A 14,628-nucleotide genomic window follows, 5' to 3' on the forward strand; every position below is an offset into this window, starting at 1 on the left:
CAGTTTAACGTCACATTTAAGAGTTGCTTTATAAGATTATTTTCACCATTTTTACATTAACTGATATATATTCCTTATTCTCTCTATTTGGGGATTGGTACAATCATATTAATGCACAATATAGTAAACAATACAAATTATCAGACGTCCTATCCATCGTTTTACACTTTATGAAGACCTGTATTGCACTTATATGCAGTAGGTAAACACATGTAACATTCATTCTATATTATATGACTGATGGCTGGAAAACCATGATGTTAACAGTAGAAGTGGGTAAAAGATTAATTCCCTGTGTTTGCATGTGTACGTGTGCTAGTACAGTAGACGCACGTCTTTGAGAGCGCGCGCGCGCGTGTGTGTACTGAGTATGTGTGTGGAGGGGGTTGTTTTCATGTTGAGTTGTGGGCGGGTGAAGGCGGGGAAGTGCATGCACTCACATACGAGAGCTTGCGAACACACACGGCGCGCGCACACAAACACATGCCTTGTATAACGCACAACTTCCAATTAAAGTAGTGAATTCAGAAATGCGGAGTTAGGTAAGCCAAAGATATCATGATGTCACATGCCCCCCTTAACTGCATGTACGTAACGTACAAGTACACTGTAGGTCGCCCCATATCTCCTGCCCTAGACCATCGTTAAAGATAGCGAGGGAGAAGGGTAAATAAACGAACCTCGCATATCTCGAGTCACAGTCAGCTGACATTCACTCCCCCTTAAAGACTTGACCATTGAGCTACGTCTTCAATTTTCGCGTACAGAAAGCTCACGGACAACCTAAATCATGCATCTAATGCTAGTCGTCGTTCTCGCACTTGTTGGTGCCGCTGTCTCGCAGGCTCCAATACCTTGCAGTAAGTGGAATTTTCTTGCTTATAATTTTAAATTAGTAATATTCGATAAAGAACTACTCCTTATATTGGCAAGGTCATTGTGAATGTTATACAATATTGTAACTGTATATAATATGTGAAGTATATATAGAAGTGGCGTTCTTTTACTTGTTTTTATGTCAAAGTTTTGTTTTGTCATTTTTTCTCTCTTTTTTTTTCGTCAGAATCTCCAGCACAGTGGTCGGCTACCCGGGTTAGGGTAAGTAGACTATACGACGTTATCTATAAGTATAAGGAAACTTCCACCTCTACTATTGCTTCTTTCAACGCTTTCTTCGAACAGAAAATTTTATATAATGGTAAAATACACATTTTTGCCAGATTTGGCTACAAATTATGATGGATATTGGATATCACCGCCCTAGCTGTGTCAGTAGTCCAGTATATAGGAGATTAGCACAAAGAGAGGGTTCAAACGTGATAACAAAAGGGGGCGTTTCCGAGTCACACGTATTGATAATAATTTGCCCGGTCTGTATAAGTTTATAACTCAAGTCTAGACAAAAATGAAGTAAGACAGCGATCGTCTTGGTAAGACGTGTCTGATATATTTGATTACGATGTAAAGTTGCGCATGCATAACAGAAACAATAGTCCAATTTTACTACACATTAAAAGCTTAAAATGATAATCAGAAAAACTTACGTGAATCTCGTTGCAGAATGCTCAGTTCAGTTATTTTCAAGCATGTTAATGGATCGTTTTACCCATTTTTATCGCAGTACGATTTCAAGGAGAAAATCGTCCGCAAGGAGCGTTACCATCATGATGCCATTTACCAGAGGACGAAGAAAATTGAAGAAATCGAACAGGGAGAAAGCAAGGAGTTCTATGAAATCTACCGATTCTATCCACAGGTAGCTTAACCCCTCTGCACTTCATCTCTCTCTCTCTCCTTTCCTTTTCTTTTATACTCTCTCTCTCTCTTTCTCTCTCTCTCTCTCTCTCACACACACACACACACACACACACACATACACACACACACTCGCACACACCCAGAGCCACAATTACATGTAAACTTACCCAATCAAAGGGCTTTATAAAAACGACGTTGGTTTTACAAGACGACACAATATTAACAGCACAAAGAGCAAAATTGCTTTGAATAGGGCCTATCATAAACCTCAACGCCTTACATAATTTCAGAGAAAACAATACATCATCAACCTGAAGACCAAATACTGCAACACGACAGCCTTGACCCGCCCCTTCCCAGTGTACGAGATCTCGCCCAACGACCGGTTCCTGGGAGAATACGTGATCGGAACTACTGCCGTGCCGGGTGAGGGTGTCACCATACAGCAGTGGGGAGGCATGGGCCGAGAACCAGGAAGTACGTGCTAAATACATTTGTGTGTGTGTGTGCGCGTGCGCGCGCGACTGCATGTTTGTGTGACTGCGTGTGGGACTGTATGTGTGTGTGTGTGCGATTGTGCGTGTGCGCGACTGTATGTGTGTGTTTGCGACTTCATATGTGTGCGCGCGCGTGTGCGACAGCAAAGAATTCACATTTTCATAACATGTCTTACATATTGTTAATAACAGCAGACGAATTTCTAGTTTGACAGTGTATTTTAAAACATTTTCCTAGGTCTCCTTGTAGAACAAACATTGTCTGTGACATGGCCTCTTCTCATTTCAGCCATGTTTAGTGGCGCCTGGACGCTGTCTGACTGTTTGTTAACACGCTGGGGCTACTTCAGTAACACCACTGGACCTATTGAAGAGAGCAGGTACCGTAATCTTAAGGCCCATTTAATAATAACAATAATAGTAATTGCTATAAAAAAGTAATAATAATAACAATGGACCGCTTTACAACCCAAGATTTCGCTCATTTATTAATGCATAAATTCACTTAAATCATTTGAAAATATTCAGAAGCATCATTTCGGTATTCAGTTTTATTATTTTCACTTTTCTGTCTGATGTGCTATCTTTTGTCAAATTTTTATTTTTTTAAAACAGTAACTGGGAGATAAAACCCATCTAAGATTTATTGGTCCTTCCTTGACGCTTATCATTTTTTACCTTTATAAATTTAATTTTCATTTGTACGGCATGTCCGTAATTTATTTGTTTCTCACATTTTTAACCCGTGTCGTTTGCATAGAGCGCTTAGACGAACTTGCCTGCTTGTGAGAAAAAAATAATAATGACTACGTTTTCTGCTTTCAGTTACTACGACATCACTCTGGGAGTAAACCCCGAAGATTTCATCCAACCTTCCAGCTGCATGGGATAAATTATCACACACCGATAGATGGCGACAACAGTCCAATTACATTTATAGACTGAATTCAAGCATTACCATTTGTTGTGTTTACATTTGCACCACATAAAATACTGAACAAATACTTCACCGATATTTTAAGGACAAAGTTGACTGTTTCTAAAAGTACAATTTGGACTGAATAGAAAAAAAAACTTTTGTTAATATCAGTTGCAATCTATTATTGCAATATGCACACCACGTTTACTTTCAGCCACAAGTATCAAAATAAAAGTTATGTAATATACATTGTTTTTCTCTTTGTCTAAATTGTGTATATTGCGATTACTAGTAGTTTTAAATGAATAACGCTTAGATTACCTTTATTCATTTAAAACTACTGTACATGGTGGTCTGGGAAAGTACAGTACAAAGGGGTGGGGGGTAATTCAGTTACTTTTTTAGCAGTTAAATACTTGAATATATTGATAAAATACTGGAGCTCAACAAAATGTGCATTTTATTTTATAATCATATTACAATAATTGCAAACCTAAAGTATATACTTAAATAGTTAACAAACCATCTTAAGTTATAATAATATACTCGCGCATTTTCATATTCCGACTCCACCTCCCGTACCGTAAAGGTCTGCACTTGTCGGTTTATTTGAAATTCTGGCGAAGTTTTAGTTACATGTACTACTACATGTACCTGTCACCTCCACCTGTTAGAGTAAACTATTATGTAAATCAAACTCTACCCAGGAATCAATTCATTTTAAGCTGAATATCAATTGTGTACTGCTAAATTACGTATACTATGAACACAAATTATACACGTATACATGTAAAACGACACCGGTATTTTAATGAGATTGTAAAATTAATCACCACAAACTTGGAATTCAAAACGAAAGTGACAGTCATTTTGGCAATTTTAAAGATATACCAGTATATATATTATTTATACTGTTTATATGGAAAAGTGTTTTCTTAACAAAGAAGCTAGAAGAAGCTAGACGCAAAGACCACAATTTTCGCAAAGATACAGAAAATATTTGGTAGTTATTTGGTTTAAATCTAAGAATATACACATGCTAGTGCAGTCCTCCAATTATATTATATGGTTCAATTACATTAAAATGTAAAACCAGCAATCATAAATATAAGATGGAAGTTACATAAAAAGGAATGTTACACTGATTTGATTTAAACGGTAACATGATTGTAAACTACATGTACATACAAATTTTTCCATGATGTCAATAAAAACAACAAAAACTTTAAATAATTTTGTTTTGTAAATATTTTTCACAAAAATAAAGCAACTTTATGATTTGAATAACAGTGATTTTGCTCAAACAAAACATAAAATAATAATTGTGCTAGTACTACATGTACCTCTATTACCCATTGTGGTTCTGTTAAATCTTAAGAATAATTAAAATATAAATTCAATCATTATAAACTTAACAAAGAAGTTATAAAAATAATCTTAGTAAATGTAACGCCATTTGGCATTTTTAAAAGGTAACAATTGTGCATGACACTAAAATTACCCTGTTTTTAACAAGAAACATAAGTTGACTTTGAAATAAATGTCTTCAGTAAGTAAATTAAGCAGTTGTAGCCTAAGCTTTAAAAATACACAAAAAATGAAAAAATAATGTTAAATACTCTTAGGCTACAGTAATTTGGCAGAATCAACATAAATGCATTGTGGTATTCTTATTTTAACCATTATGTACAGAACTGTTAATAAACACAAAAGTTAAAGCAATCCTTAGATGCCCATCCACCACTTCTCCAAAGGATTTTTCTCCAAAGCTTTCCCAAAAAAGGCACAAAGTTTATGGGTGATGGGTAAGAACCCAAAATTATTTTTTCTCTAAATGATGGCCAACAGAATCAAGCTTCTTAAATTCAAAAATGCAAAATGCCATGAACTGCTTTTCATTTTTTATCAAAAAATTATCTCCACAGTACTAGTACATAAAAAGGGGTGTGTGGAGGGATAAATGTTGTTACCCAATCATACTGGACTTGTTTGTGATGATAACATAATATGTTAAAGACAACAAGACAGTCACCCTATTTATCTGGTCTGTTGTTTCATGAAGGACCTCAACACCTCCACAGCTTCAGGCATGTTCCTTCTTCCAAATCCAATTCTCACAAACTTATCCTCAAACTCAAAGATGCTCCCTGGCACCAGCAGCAGTTCCGCCTCATTCACCAGTCGCTCACACAGCCCTGCTGCACTACCGCCCCCTAGTGCCAACGCCTTGGGCTTCAGCCTGGCAAACATGGTGGTGCACGCTGATGGGCGGTGCCACTCAAAATATTCCTCATACTCGTGAAAGAAATCGCTCAAAACATCAAGATTGCCACGTATCACTCGAACAGTTCTGTCGATTAATTTCTGCTTGTTCCTCAACGCCATAATTGACAAAATCTCACTGGGCGCGGATGAGCAGATGGTGAGATAGTCTTTATATTCCGCCATCTTCTCCATTAGGGCTGCATCTCGCGTGCACAACCAGCCAATCCTCAGGCCAGGCAGTCCGAATGTCTTGGAAAGTCCCGACAACGTCACAGCATTCTCGTACATGGACACTGCAGAAGGTAATGGATCCGATCCATCATTGTCACTCAAGCGGTACATTTCGTCACAGAACAAGATGAGTTGTTTCTCTCTACAGAGGTCTATGATCTCCTGCCACTGGGAGAGACTGGGCACAAATGCTGTTGGGTTGTGGGGAAAGTTGACCACTAAGAAACGCGTCTTGGGCTGGATAAGCTTAGCGAGCTGCTTCAAGTCAAACTGCCAGCCACTGTCTTCTTTGTACTCTGCCTTCCAGTATGAAACCTGAAACAAGACATTTGGTTATAATTCTTATTTTTCTTACATCACTTATTGTAACATCTTTCCAACAATTAAATTAAAAACAAATTCAAAAAAAAGTCTATCAAAATATGATGAAATGATCAAAACATCTCAAAAAAATAAAGCTGTTAATCATTATGACTACGTAAATATGCATTATAAACATGTATAATAGTAAATAAACATTATTTCCAAAAGGCAAGTGTAACATAGTAATGTTGCATAAGATCCAGAAAATTATCACAGAACACCCCAGGATAATTTGGGTCATGTTTTCTTTTGTTTTCTGTTCCCTTCGTGACAGTGATACGTGTTGATTTTTTTTTTTTTTTCCATCTTAGACCCCATTCCCATAGATTTTAGATCGATCTATCCCTGTGGGGAGTCTAACTAAATTTCTGTCAGCTTAGCTGGCTTAAGCGTCTGTCCTGCCTACTAAAAGCTGTAAGGGGGTAATTAACTATGGTAACTGCAATTTAGCGTGAACCCCAGGGAGTTAGGTCGATCTAAAGCTAAATCTCTGGATCGATCTAAATCTCTGGGAATGCACGTTTATATACAATATTCCTGCAGAAAAGGGGAAACTGTCAGTAACACACAGGTTGCTGACAGGTCATGACTGCTGGAAATGCCACAGGACCTGCAGGATTTTTTATATCCCAGCTCCTTTAGACTGACAAGGTTAATTTGAAAATACAATACGTGAAAATAAATCACATGTATACACAGACAAAGGGAAATAAAACACTTCAGACCAGCAGAGAATTTGCAGGACCTTCAGATTTCTTGCAATGCAGGTATTTCAGACTTTTAACATCTCCAAAGTCTTCCCCATGTCTGCACTTGTTCAGTAAATCTGGTGCAAGTATGTATTTTACACTGAACATTCCATTAACATTTCATATACCTCAGTGTGCATATTCAACACTCCATACAAGCTCTGGTAAGCAGGGAATGTGACCACTGCATGGATATCATCCGGCCCATGCTTCTCTATCAGCAGCTGCACTATGGACTTCATGGCCAGGTAGATCCCTTCCTGGGGGGCAATGACCAGCACCTGGGGGTCACTGACCTCTGGGTACATGCTGGCTATCTCCTTACGGAGCAGTGGGTGACCCTGACTGTCTGTGTACCCCAGGGAGAGGTTCTTCCAAAGAGACTGGCACTCCTGGTCTGCCAGTGAGACCAGCTGGAATTGTGGTAATTTTGACTGATCATGTGTAAAACACAATGTTGATGGAGGTTTATCAAAAACTACAATTCAAATTTTATTTTGTAGCTGTTGACCGAGCTCCGTTTCTTAAGGCTGTAAAATTGGCAAATAAAAACAACAAGTAAATACAAGTGATATTGGTAATATATTCAATGTTTACTTTTTTATGGAGCACTTTAATTACTATTTAACCAAACGTCTTTTATTTTAGTACGTACTGTACAGGTAATTGCCAATTTTATACAAGATTACACTGGCGTAAACGATAATAAGAAAAAGCTAATGCGGAGAAGAATACTAAGTCTTGAAAAATAGGTTTTTTAATGCACGTGCATATAATCTGATGGGTGGCAGCCTCAACCTTGGACTTTGAGCGACTGATGTGAGAAAGACTTGACCAGAAACCTGAGGGTCTCTCTCAGCCAAAAACAATAATAAACAGTCTAACGCTTGTACCTCATTCATGCTCATTGACTCCGGGTCCGAACAGCAAAGAAGGTACTTGGTTTTGAATTCATATTTGGCAAAATATCTCTCTAACTTAAACGCAGCCGGCGCGCAGCGACGAATCATCTCTAAATACTACTTGGACTTTAAATTTCTGTAATCAACAAATGGATAATGGCTTGTTGCCGATACAATGTTTGAAGTCTGCTTTGCTACACCGGTTGAAATGTACAACAATGAGGAAATTTACATAATCTATAGGTAAAACCAGTTACAGCGTTAGATCAGTATCGTTAACCAGTTATAGCGTTAGATCAGTATGGTTAAAAGAAAAAGAAAAAATTTATTACAGTAAAAATGAGCTTGTCTTGATAATCATAACACCTGCCGGCAACTTCCTGCTTGACATCGTCATGCACCTTGTGTAGTGGCGTCAGAGGCGGCAATTTTTGTTGTTTGAACTTCTCGAAAGCTTGGTTCTCGGTAAGTTTCCGACTTGTGTGAGTGTTTGTATGTCTAGATCAAGGCGATAAGGCATCGGATATCTTTGACGCATAATAAAATTCGTTTAATTGTCAGTTTTTCGCACAGACGCCACAAAATGGATGATGTGAGAAAGCTTGGTGATGTCATACTGACGTCAATGCTGACCTATTTGCACATTGACGACACGCTATAATTATAGCAAGTACTGGGAAATACGGGCTGAGAGCAACGCCACAGACATTTCTATTTTTAAATCACAATGTGCGTCAGTTTTGGAAAATAATTTACATTTGTGCTTACTGGCGGTGAAAACGTGACTGTGACAGATACTGTGTTTTATAAATAGTGAAATGATCTGGTTGAACGCGTATGTCGGGAGGAAAGGGGGGGGGGGACGCTTTTTTTTCTTTGGAGAAACAATAGCCTATTCCGGTTACATGATTTATTTATTCTAAATGAATTAAAATTATTTTGTAATTGTTATACGCGATCATGGTAGTTTTGTGATGATTCAATCAACAAATGAGTCATTGAAAATATTTTTAAATGTAAATAAGTTTGGTATGCTAGGCCAGTAGGGCAACCTTTATATTTGTGTAGGTGTAAGTACAGTGCGTATGCTAGACAAATTTTAAAAAAGTGGAAAAAAACAGCATTATCAGTCACTTTTTGCCTAACTTTCACTTTAATTGTCTCGGCATTCCTCTTCTTTCTTTTCCTATAGCTGTAAACTAGAGATTTAATTCTTTTCTACTGGTGACTCATGCAGTAGAGTTAGGAATTAATAATGCCTTGGGGCTTGACTGACTTGACACAGGGCTTTGTTGGTTTTCATTCACAGCTGAATGTAGGCTTAACACTGTTGTCTGAAATATGCAATTTACGTTTGCTTTTATAAAAAAAACTAGGTACCAGTATTTAAAGCATTTAAAGTGAAAGGCTAAAAGTAAAGTCTTGGGTTATTTTATTTTCTTTATACTATGAAATTACACTAAATTGCCTAATTAAATTTTTGCTTCTTTAAAAATCTAGGATTAAAGTACCAGATGAATATTTCCTATTGTTTAACAGGACCATATAATATTGCTGTGCAAGTTTATCATTATTTTTGCCCTGTCAGGAAAGATCAATGTGTTAGGTGTGACACTGCACAATGTAACCACATGCAGATACAATTTTGCTTGACAACATCTTGGCAATTTATAATGAAAAATATGGTTTAATCACAGTTTACCAATATGCAAAATTAAAGTCTAAGGCATTTATTTATCAGCCCAAGCATCCTAATCAGCACTTGCTGCATTTCTGGATTTATTGTAAACACCAAAACATATTTTAACCAGGAGTGGGGGCTTGGGGGCTTATAACCAAACTTTCCCTTACCTTTTTTCAGCTGTACTTTTATGCCGAGGCTCCAGCAGTAACTTAACTTTTTATATTCAGTTAGCTCCCACTTAAAATATGTGCCTTTTCACATCAGCATCTGTATTTTGAAATGCAATTAGTTATATGCAATGTAATAAATAGATTAATCTATTTCACTGTCACTTATTTGGCCAAATATCTGTCAATAGACAGAAAAAAAAACACTTGTGATACACTATGTTTTCAACACAAGACAATATATTATACATTTACCTATGTGTTGTTATCCTTTCAGTCTCCAGAGGTCATTAATATGCCTAAAAGTGGCAAGGGCCTCCACTGCACTATCATAGATGGCGCTCCGCACGTCAACCTGTTCCACAGTCAGGAAATGTTTAACATTGGTCCGAACTATAACAAGTGGGTTCAGTCAGAATGGGACTCAGACCTTTCTTCACTCACTTCCTTCGGGTTGCAGGCACAAGATGTGTTCCCAGCAGATGACCCCAAGTGTTACATGTACTACTCACTAGAGGGATTCTTGATGCTCTTCTTCAAGAAAGTCTGCATTCATAGTCTCGATGCTCAGAGAAAAACGGATTATATAAAGTTTCTGAGGCACGTTTGTCGTGTTTATGCACAACAGGTAGGTAGTGATATCCAGACATCCCGTTCCTAGTTGTTTTTAGCAATAATAAAAGATCAACTTGATCTCTTTTGGAACAATAGTGACTTAACAACTGTATTACAGTTTTATGATTATTTAGAAAACAGCATCTTTTAGACTAGATTTGTGCCTTTGTCTGCTCAAGAGTCAATCTTTAATGTCATTATTATGTTTCATTTTAACTGTCATTTTCTTATCTTAAAACGTTCTGTTTTGTTTTTCTGATATTCAGCATAAGTGTTTGGAATTATTATTAATTTAAAAATCGTAATGATTTAATCTTTAAGTAATATAGTGGTATTACTTACCAAACTCTTTACAGATGCAGTGTTACAAATAAATATTGCTCCTTACCCCCCCACCTGACAATGAATTGTATTTTGAAACTTTGAAGGTGACCAAAGTATTATCAGACTCGGAGGGGAAGAAGACCACCCAGGTTGACCTGATGGAGGCTGCCAGTGGAGAGTGTGGAGAGGGGTGGTCAAATCACACGTCAATGAAAACACCTCAGTTACATGAGAAGTCTAGTCCAGTTAGCAGTATACTAAGTCCTAGTATAAAAGAGAGAGTCTCAGGTAGGTTGATATCAAACACCTAGCATAAAAGTCTCAAATATATTTTTATTAAGGGAAAAATTGCATGGTTGCTTTTAAGCAGTTTTGAACAAAAGTGTAAATGATTTTAGGGCAATTTTCTGAGTGTTTGTTTCCTTTTATATAGTTTACCAGTAGATTTCAAGCACCATCTATCAACCAAAACAAAGTCTCCTCATGGCAAAAGATTTCCAATTTGTTAAGACTAAGTGATTGTTGTTTATTTGCAGTCCCAGCAGTCAAAAAATCAAAGTTGAGCCAGAAAGTAGATGAACTACTTGAACGTAGGTCCCGCGAGAGCAGCCCCAATGTGGCAGATCACGGAATGAATGGCATGAGGGCAGCAACTGGTCACCAGGGGTCAGCACTAGAGCAGAGGAACGGGTCACATGAAAGGAGGTTTGTATTGAATCTGTGTACTTTGATATATTTAATATTGGTGTGTGTATGAACAGTTATGCATATTATGTATATTTGGTTTTGCTTTGAAGGAAAAAGCATTGACAACATGCTTATTTTTGCTGATGTTATTTTTGTTATTGGTGTAGGAGTATTGTATTTGGGAAACAAGCTGCAGATGTTTTCATGCAATTTAAAGTGCCATGATCTGATTAATTGATGACTATTTATGATGTTGTGTATCTTCCAAACAAAACAATTAGCAACACAGTTGATACAAAATTTATGCTGATTGATGTAGAAACTGATGCATATTTAATAGTGCATAATGAAAACTTTTACGAATCTACAATAAAATGGTATGGTATTGACAGAAATTATTGCATCAAAAAACACGCAGTGATAGTGTAGATATCAGTTCCAGAGTATGGATTTTTTTTGTTTTTTCCAGCATCAGGGAAAGCCCAACAGGTATAGGCAATTCCAGTCTCCAGTCTGGTGTCCCTTGCATTGCCTCTCCTCCAGTGGTCACGCCAGAACCCATCAAAATAAAGGTGGAGCCACCAGACGATACCATGGAGGAAAACAATCACAGAACTGACCAATCAAACACAAAAGAAATCTCAGGTGACACATTAGGAACCAGTCCCTATTCAACCATGTGGATGCCGAAAATAGGTCAAACGTCTTCTCTAGCACAAGGTCAAGGTCAGCCAGGTCAGGCACAGGGCCTGGCCGACCAAGGGGACAAACTGACCACTGGTGATCACCCAGTGGCCATGCACCTGAGAAGGAAGGGCTACTCGTGCTTAACTTGCAAACAGACTTTTGCCAACGGGAAACAGCATTGGATGCACAAACTGGAAACGGGGCACGGACAAATTTTCTGTGAAATCTGCCACACGCGGTTCTTGATCGAGGAAGACCTGGTCGACCACGTGTGTCACGGTCAGGACGATTCGCTGCAGTTACATTGCCTCAAGTGCAACAAAAAGTTCCCCAATTTTCAAAGCAAGAAGGCACATCAGCGTTACTGTGGTCGTAGTTATCGCTGCAATGACTGCAAGCAGAGGTTTCCCGACCCTGACAAGTTGCTGTCCCACAGGATCGTGTGTACGGGGCCCACAGCGAGCACCGACGGCGATATGGCGAAAATGCCAACTGAAAAATCGCGCACCAGAAAGGCGGCCGTGGCTGCCAAGCGCAAGCTAGAGGAGGCAGACATTGAAGAGGGGAGACCTTTACTAAACTGTGTGTACTGTGGGGCGTGGCTAGAGAACGCTGAGTATGGGAAGCATGTTCAGAGGTGTAAAAAACAGTTCAGAGGGCGGGATAAAGGATTCAAGTGCTCGGACTGTGAACTGCGGTTTAAAACGGCAGAGGAATTAGTCTCTCATCGTGTTATACATACCAATGCCAAATGATCCACACCCCATAATTTCACAGAACTGGTCCTTCTCTTAAATATGAACTCCTTTTTAATAATTAAAATGAAAGAAGCTGTAAACGGGATTAATTTTATTATTTTGAAAGAATGGGACAAGTCGCGGAATATTTGCTGATCTGTCGACAGAGTCAACCGTTTTAGAATTGTACTGCGCCAGCGTCACGTTAGATACGAAAGTTACGTACTCGTGTTTCGATGTCGTTCTGAAGGCGATTCTGCATACGCTTTTAATCTTTGTGTTAGATCGGCTAAAAACACTATAAGATGGCATTTATATTTCTGCAGATTTCAGCCGCCGTGAGCATATAGGCTATTTTGAAATGTGACAGTATTATGACAACCCGGCCTTTGTGACAGTCATTTTTCAACCAGAGAATTATGAAGAGAAGAGTAAAGTCCTTATTACCTGTAATGTCAAAAATCTGAAGCCCTTGGAGGATTATTTTTTTAGAAATTTGGTGCTTTATACATTGAGTCATTAGTACTTTAACTTACGGTATCTGGTTGAACCGCCACGAGATTTCAAGAAAATAGTTTTGAATTAATCATATGTACATGTATTTGCATTTGATAAAATCCTTGTAAAGAATCTGACTAATATTATTGTTTTTGTATTTTTGCATTCTGGGTGCTCCAGAAAAGAGTTGCTCATATGGAGCTCGAAAATATTCCTTTTACATGAGGCATATTGAATAACTAACAAATACTGAAGGGTTGCCAAGTTCATTTATAGACGGCGCTAAAAGTGTGTCTTGTAACTGTGCTAGAGATAACTGTTGTAAACAGTCCTTGTTGTACCTACTAAATTATGCAGCTAAACCGATGTTCCCAGCTTTAATTATATTGTCCTTGTTTAGTTATTCTCGTACCGTAGATGATTGAATAACAATATGCTCATTTACCATGTTTAAGCAACTGTGTTCTTTTTTTCCCGTTGCAGACTCAACAGGTGTTACAGGTATGGTAATACTATGTTTGTAGGCTGGGATACATTGGGAGGACTCGAATAAATGAAAATTGAATCTGCCTACTTGAATATTTTTCATTATTATTTTAACGAACCGGTTACAATTTTGCACAACCTCAACTGGAAAAAAAGGTCGGGGGTGGGGGGGGGGGGGGGGTGGGGGGGGGGGGTAAGGAAAAAAAGTATAAGCCTTTTACATTCTCACAGTTCAACAGAAGTTTCATAGGGTGCGCTCACAACGAAACTGTCGTGCTTTGTAGATCTTTCCGATTCCGCAGGGACTCGCTGAATGCAATCAGATTAACGGGCTTCCTCTTGTTTTTCTGTATTTTTATCAACGCCAGGTGGAGGCGTGTAAGTCTGTTAACCTGACTGCATTCAGCAAGAGTCCTCACGATAGTTTCACTGTGAACGCACTCTTACTTTTCCTTCAGCGCCTGGGTGAGTACCAGTGGCGGTACTGTTAACCTGCGTGAGTGTTGTAGGCCGTCAACGGCTGTGCCCTAGCCCACGGCCCTGAATAAGAGATCATTCCCAGACCCTATCGTACTAACTTTGGATCGAACTATCTCCGAGGGGATTCTCGTTTAATTGCAATTAACTTGGGCGGGTTAGATTTCTGTCACGCCTGCTGAAGCTGATATGGGGTAATTAACTATCGTTTAGCAGCTTTAGTGGGCGTCCCAGACATCTAAGCCACTTGGGCTGAAAGCAATTTAGCGAGGGACCCCGGGGAGATGAACCGATCCTGTTAGATCGATATAAGGATGGAAAACCAGTCTTAGACCTAAAAATAATACAGATAAAAGCCTAACGTTATTCCCGGAACCTACCTTGCAAGTAAGGCTTGACTGTGAATATAAAAATAAACGCATTCAACGCATTAAAAAGGATTAATATTGGTTATCCGCTGAATAAAAGATTATATCGACCGTCAACACATGGAATAAATGCACCTCAACAGGTTATAGTTTACTGTGTAATGAAAGAGCTTAAATCAATTTGAATTAATAACGTGAGAGGTTGGTTTGATAT

At 38.4% G+C, this 14,628-nt stretch overlaps 3 protein-coding genes across 6 annotated transcripts; 2 read left to right on the plus strand and 1 right to left on the minus strand.

Annotated features, from left to right (window-relative positions):
* Positions 1-691: 691 nt before the first annotated feature.
* LOC106179296 (uncharacterized) lies at positions 692-3,421 on the plus strand. The gene is made up of 6 exons (XM_013562850.2): positions 692-860; positions 1,064-1,098; positions 1,622-1,756; positions 2,049-2,235; positions 2,545-2,635; positions 3,081-3,421. The coding sequence occupies exons 1-6, from the start codon at positions 791-793 to the stop codon at positions 3,145-3,147; spliced, it is 585 nt and encodes a 194-aa protein (XP_013418304.1). The 5' UTR covers positions 692-790; the 3' UTR covers positions 3,148-3,421.
* A 196-nt stretch (positions 3,422-3,617) lies between these two features.
* On the minus strand, positions 3,618-9,925 carry LOC106179298 (uncharacterized). Of its 4 annotated transcripts, none has more exons than XM_087015414.1 (3): positions 9,791-9,925; positions 6,911-7,195; positions 3,618-5,985 (listed from the first exon to the last, which is right to left on the minus strand). In XM_087015414.1, exons 2-3 carry the CDS (start codon positions 7,088-7,090, stop codon positions 5,212-5,214), a joined length of 954 nt encoding a protein of 317 aa, XP_086871540.1. In that variant the 5' UTR covers positions 7,091-7,195; positions 9,791-9,925; the 3' UTR covers positions 3,618-5,211. The 4 variants fall into 4 exon arrangements, with proteins under 4 accessions (XP_086871540.1, XP_013418306.1, XP_086871537.1 ...); XM_013562852.2 differs by lacking the exon at positions 9,791-9,925 and adding an exon at positions 8,017-8,163; XM_087015411.1 differs by lacking the exon at positions 9,791-9,925 and adding an exon at positions 7,676-7,992.
* LOC106179297 (uncharacterized) lies at positions 9,831-13,652 on the plus strand. Its single transcript, XM_013562851.2, has 4 exons — positions 9,831-10,163; positions 10,579-10,762; positions 11,011-11,179; positions 11,631-13,652. Exons 1-4 carry the CDS (start codon positions 9,831-9,833, stop codon positions 12,601-12,603), a joined length of 1,659 nt encoding a protein of 552 aa, XP_013418305.2. The 3' UTR covers positions 12,604-13,652.
* The last annotated feature ends 976 nt before the right edge of the window (positions 13,653-14,628 follow it).

This window comes from Lingula anatina, chromosome 6, assembly GCF_051362555.1.
Source record: "Lingula anatina isolate TDL-2025a chromosome 6, LinAna3.0, whole genome shotgun sequence".
In the NCBI taxonomy this organism is placed as follows: domain Eukaryota; kingdom Metazoa; phylum Brachiopoda; class Lingulata; order Lingulida; family Lingulidae; genus Lingula; species Lingula anatina.